This window comes from Dromaius novaehollandiae, chromosome 3 (genome assembly GCF_036370855.1).
Source record: "Dromaius novaehollandiae isolate bDroNov1 chromosome 3, bDroNov1.hap1, whole genome shotgun sequence".
NCBI lineage: Eukaryota > Metazoa > Chordata > Aves > Casuariiformes > Dromaiidae > Dromaius > Dromaius novaehollandiae.
The window spans coordinates 115,785,522-115,790,742 of record NC_088100.1 but is presented as its reverse complement, the minus strand read 5'-3'; the positions used below and the strand labels follow the sequence as shown (position 1 = coordinate 115,790,742).

General features: G+C 68.4%; 1 protein-coding gene across 1 annotated transcript; it reads left to right on the top strand.

Moving 5' to 3' along the window:
• The first annotated feature begins 1,031 nt into the window (after positions 1-1,031).
• Positions 1,032-2,690, top strand: NKX2-4 (NK2 homeobox 4). Its single transcript, XM_064508075.1, has 2 exons — positions 1,032-1,433; positions 1,555-2,690. The coding sequence occupies exons 1-2, from the start codon at positions 1,058-1,060 to the stop codon at positions 2,223-2,225; spliced, it is 1,047 nt and encodes a 348-aa protein (XP_064364145.1). The 5' UTR covers positions 1,032-1,057; the 3' UTR covers positions 2,226-2,690.
• The last annotated feature ends 2,531 nt before the right edge of the window (positions 2,691-5,221 follow it).

Genomic DNA, 5,221 nt, shown 5'->3' with positions numbered 1-5,221 from the left:
CTTCCCAGCCTCCCCAGTGCCCTCCCTTCCCACCCCCCCCCCCGGGGAAACTCCCCCCGACGGGTGTTTGGCCCCGCTGCAGAAGTGCCGCAGGTGCCGCAGCCGGGCCGCAGCCGGGCAGCTCCGGCGGCCGGGGCGGAGGCGGCGCGTCCCGCACGGCCCCTCGGCCCGGAGCCGGGGTGCTCGCCGAGCCCCGAGGGAGCATTTCGTTGTCGCCAAACGGGGGAAGAAACAAACGAAAAAATCCCCCAAAGCGGCCGCCGCCCTCCTGGAGCGCGAGCGGCACTCGGTGGCCTCCCCGGCTTCGGCCAGGAGCCCGCGGCTGCAGCCGGGCCCCGCCGCCGTCGGGGAGGCGCTTCGGCCGCCGCCGCCCCCCGCCGTCCCGCGTCCGCGCCGTCGGTGCGGGCCGGGGCGGGGGCAGCGGCCCGGCCGGGCCGCGCGGAGCGGAGCGGGGCGAAACGCTTCCGCGGCACCGGGCAGCGCTGCCCGCCCCGTCCGGAGCGGGACGCGGGGCGGGGGAGCGATCCGGCCTGGAGCCCGGGGAGGGGGCGCACGGCCGAGGGGCGGTGGCGACGGCGGCGGGAGCGGGCCGGGCCGGGCCGGGCCGGGCCGGGCGGGGAGGTACTTACGGGCGCGGGTGCGCGGGGAAGGCTGCGCCGGGCCGGGGGCTCCGCGGAGCCGCTTTGGCGGTGCCCCGCGGCGGCCGGGCTTAAGAGCCGGCGGCGCCGGGCCGGACAATGGCCGGGAGGAGGGGGCGGCGGGGGGGCGCCGGCGACGGGAGGGACGGACGGGGCGCCCGGCGGCGCGCTGCCCCCTTCGGGTGCGCTCGCTCCGCCCCCTCCGCGTCTGGCGTAAACCTGGCGCCGGGCTAAAAGAAACGGCGAGCTACGAGAGCCGCGGGGTGGGCGCTGCCTCGCCTCCGCGCCTCGCCGCGCAGCGCCCGGCTCGCCGCGCCCCGCTGCCCGCGGGCGGCGGCAGCGCTCGGCCCGGCGCGGCCCCGGCGGGGTGGCCCGGCCCGGCGCGGCCCGGCGCGGCTCGGCTCGGCCCGGCCCGCGCCATGTCGCTGAGCCCCAAGCACACGACGCCCTTCTCCGTCACCGACATCCTCAGCCCCATGGAGGAGACCTACAAGAAGTTCGGCGCCATGGACGGCGGCGCCGGCCTGGGCGCCCCGCTCGGCCCGTACCGCCCGCCCCCGGGGCCCGCGGCCGCCGCGGTGCCGCAGCACGTCGTGGCGGGCCCCAACGCGGCGGCCGCCTACCACATGCCGCACGGCGTCTCGCAGTTCGCGCACGGCGCCGTCGGGGGCTACTGCAACGGGGGACTCGGCAGCGTGGGCGAGCTGCCCGCCTACCCCGAGGGCATGAGGAGCGGCGCGGCGGCGGCGGCCGGCGGCTGGTACGGGGCCGGCGCCGACCCCCGGTACCCCGGCAGTAAGTGGGGGCGCGGCGGCGGCGGCGGGGAGGGCACAGGGCAGGGCAGGGCAGGGCGGGCGGGCGGCGGGGCCTCGCCGACGGGGCGGCCGCCGGCTCTGAGCCGCCGCCCCCTGCTCAGTCTCCAGGTTCATGGGCCCGTCGGCGGGGATGAACGTGGCCGGCATGGGCGGCCTCACCGGCATCGCCGAGGGCGCCAAGGCCATGGTGCCGCTCCACGCGGCGCCGCGGAGGAAGAGGCGGGTGCTCTTCTCCCAGGCGCAGGTCTATGAGCTGGAGCGGCGCTTCAAGCAGCAGCGGTACCTCTCGGCGCCCGAGCGGGAGCACCTGGCCAGCCTGATCCACCTGACGCCCACGCAGGTGAAGATCTGGTTCCAGAACCACCGCTACAAGATGAAGCGCCAGGCCAAGGACAAGGCCGCCGCGCAGCAGCTGCACCCCGACGGCAGCGGCGGCGGCGGTCTCTGCCAGCAGCACTCGCCGCGCCGCGTGGCCGTGCCGGTGCTGGTGAAGGACGGCAAGCCCTGCCCGCCGCCCGGCAGCGGCACCCCGGCGCCCGGCCCGCCGCCGCCCCAGCCCCAGGGAGGCTCCAGCGGGGCGCTGCCCGCCGCCGGCACCGCCGCCCACCCGCACCCCGGCTCGCTGGGGCAGGCGGCCGACCTGGAGGAGCTCTCGCCCAGCCCCCCGGCACTGCACGGCCAGGGGGCCGCCCTGGCCCCCATGGACACGGCCAGCGTCGACTACGGCGGCGGCATGGTCAGCCCCAACCTGCTCTACGGCAGGACGTGGTAATCCGCCGCCCCGCCGCGCCGCGCCGTCGGGGCCGCTGCCCCCGCCCCGTTGCCCCGGCCCTGCCCGGCGGCGCCTGCGGGGAGCCGCGACGGCCTCCCCGGTCCCCCCTGGCCTCCGCCTCCGGCCTCGCTGTGCCGTCGTCCCCAGCGTCCCCCCCCCCGCTTTTTTTGGTTGTTTTTGGGGTTTTTTTGGTTTTTTTAGACTGCTCGGGGTTTTGCAAACTTGAAGTGCGACCGACCTCACCCAGAGTCAGAGCTGCGGCGGCGCGGGCGTGTGTGCGCGCGCGTGTGTGTGCGTGTGTGTGTGTGTGTGTGCACGTGTGTGTGTGTGCACATCTGTGTGTGTGCGCGCACATCTGTGTGTGTGCGCGTGTTTGTGCACACATATGTGTGTGAGCGCATCGCTTCGGGGCCACGTCCCCGCGCACCTCCGCGGGCGCGGGCTGGAGTTTCGGTGCGCTCCGCCGCGTTAGTCCCCGCGCGGGGCCAGGGACGCCCGGGCCTTGGCTCTGGGCGCGCTTGCGCGGGTGGGTGCGCGCGGCCGCGGAGCACCCCGACGGGGCGCCCGGGCCGCGGGAGGAGGCGGCACGGCGGCCCTCGCGGCCGAGCAGCCCCGGCGAAACCAAAACACACCCGGGAGCCCGAGCCGGTGTATATATCTTACAGACCCATTGAACGCTAACAATAAATCTTCTGAAGTGCAACTTATCTCAGCAGAATTAATTTTATAAGGGTGCCCCTGAAGTGCAATTTCATTATTATTTGATTGAAGGTAAATTGAATTGTAACTCAAGGTCGAGGAGGCAGAGAGCGGTGTGAGCCGCGAGCAGCCGCTGCCATTTGGAGAAGGGGAAGCGAGACGGAGCCGCCGCTATTAGATCAAGGGAAAAAAAAATCAAAGACTTGTAGCAACGGAGGGTATTTTTACAGAAGAGCTTTTGAACTTGGATGCTCAGATTTAAGGGGGGAAAGTTTTTATTGTTATTATTAATTATTGCTTAGTACATAAGTGTATGTGCGTGGATAGACAAGCCCCCTGATGCGTGTCCAGTGTCATCGCAAACCCCGGCACTCCACCAACCTCCTCCGAGCTGGCGAAACCGAGAAGCCCGGAGCGATCTCCCGCCCGGCCGCGGATCCCCGTGGAGCTGGCGCTGCCTCCCCCACCGCCAGCCCGGGAGGGGGAACTGGGGGCATGATCCGGCCCGGAGACCGCGCGGGGCCGCCGGGCGGAGCGGGAAGCGGCGGAGCGGCGCCCGCGCTGCGGCTCGCGTCTCACGTCCCTTCGCCGAGGGGAAGATGGAGCGAGCCCACAAGCGCATCTCGGAAGTTTGCAGCGTTTTGTCTGTTTGATTTTTTACAATAAAAGGAAACACTGTTCTCAAGTTTTCGTTGCTTCGTTCTCGGTGCGCGAGCGCGTCTTAGCGCCGCGGTCTCTGCTCTGCGGCCGCCGCCAGCTCTCGCCTCCGAGAACCGGCCGTGCTGCTCCCCGGACCCCGCGCCCCCTTCTCGGCCTCCCCTTAGGTGCGACCGTGGTTTCGTTACGCGCGGCCCGGGTCCGGCAAGGCGGCGGCAGAAGCGGGAAACAGACCGGAGCCCCCCGGCCGGAGCCCCCCGGCAGAAGTGTCCCCCCTCCTCCTGCGGCAGCCGGGGCAGAGGCGAGCTGCAGCCCCGCTCGGGGCCCCGGTGCCTCCCCCGGCGGTGCGAGAGCGAGCGACCCCCCGCTCCAGCCCTGCCAAGCCGGGGAGCCGGGGGGAAGGCGTCGAGCCCGGCTCCTGCTTAAATAATAATAATAATAATAAAGCGAACGAAAGGGATGAGCAGGCGGGGCGCGTCCCGGCCGGGCAGCGCCGGGAGGTCGTGGCCCCGGGGATGCCCCGCGCACCCCACCGGAGCAAGGCGCCCACGCAGGAGCGGCTCCCGGGCCCCGGGCGGCTTCCCTGCGGCCGGGCGCTGCCCCCCAGCCCCGGTGCTGGCAGAGGGGCCCGGACTCGCCCCCCACCCGCGCCTGCTGCTCCAGACGCCGCTGCAGCAGCCCCGGGGGCCCCGAGCGCCGATGGGCGCCGCATCCATGCCTCCTCCTGCCCTTGCGCTCCAGGCGCCCCGTCCTGCGAAACACCAGCTTTTGGAGACCTGCTACTATCAGCCAACGGGGTGAGTAGTGGGCCGGGGAGGATCGTGGTTTCAGCACCTGCGGCAACGAGCCCGCCCCAGGCTGCCCCCCCGGCACGCAGCGCGAGGGACTAAAGCACATGGGGACGGTGGGGTCACCCCTTGGGAAGGGGGCATCGCTCATGGCATGCGAGCGACGGGTCCAGCTCCTTCCTCCAGCCTTCATTTGCACGAAAATTCACATTCACTGCTGGTTTTATACTGCTCAGAAAGCAAAATTACTTTTTGAGACCCAAATATTTTCCTGAAGGGTGGAGAATGCTCTTGGTGGGTGCTGATAGCGTTTCCCAGCTCGAGGCAGGATGGTAACTCTTTGCATTACAATGAAGGATTCTGCTCCACCCTCAATCACTTGAAAATAATGAACCCAGTTTCATGATTTCTTCCTCCCAAGGTTACATTGGTCTGGTCTTTTTCCTCATTGCTGCTGATTAACATCTGGGCCCTTGAAGGAAAGAGCCAAGAAACCGCTTACAAGAGACAGCCAAGGCAACACTATTTCTTGCAACCTTGTGTAGAGGCTAAAGCAAATCTTAAAAGTTTAGTGATAGGCTACACACGTGTTTAATGAAAAATGTCAAAATATGACACAAATGAAGGATGTTATATTACCATTAACACTGTGCACTTCACTAGATGCTCTTGTATGAGCAAAAATCTGGGGTTTTTTTTTTGGATTAAACAGAAATATTTTGACCACTTATAAAAAGTTGTGTGGAATTATTTTTCAAGCAATTAATATCAAATAGTGTGTACACATGCATGTAGATAAAAGATACAAAAGTATTCTTGCAGGGGGGTAGGAAATAAACCACTCAGTACTAC

Bases quoted from the DNA above. Each gene is read 5' to 3' on its own strand.
- NKX2-4 (XM_064508075.1), top strand. From the start codon at position 1,058: ATGTCGCTGAGCCCCAAGCACACGACGCCCTTCTCCGTCACCGACATC. The intron at 1,434-1,554 runs GTAAGTGGGGGC...CCCCCTGCTCAG, and splicing joins CGACCCCCGGTACCCCGGCA to TCTCCAGGTTCATGGGCCCG.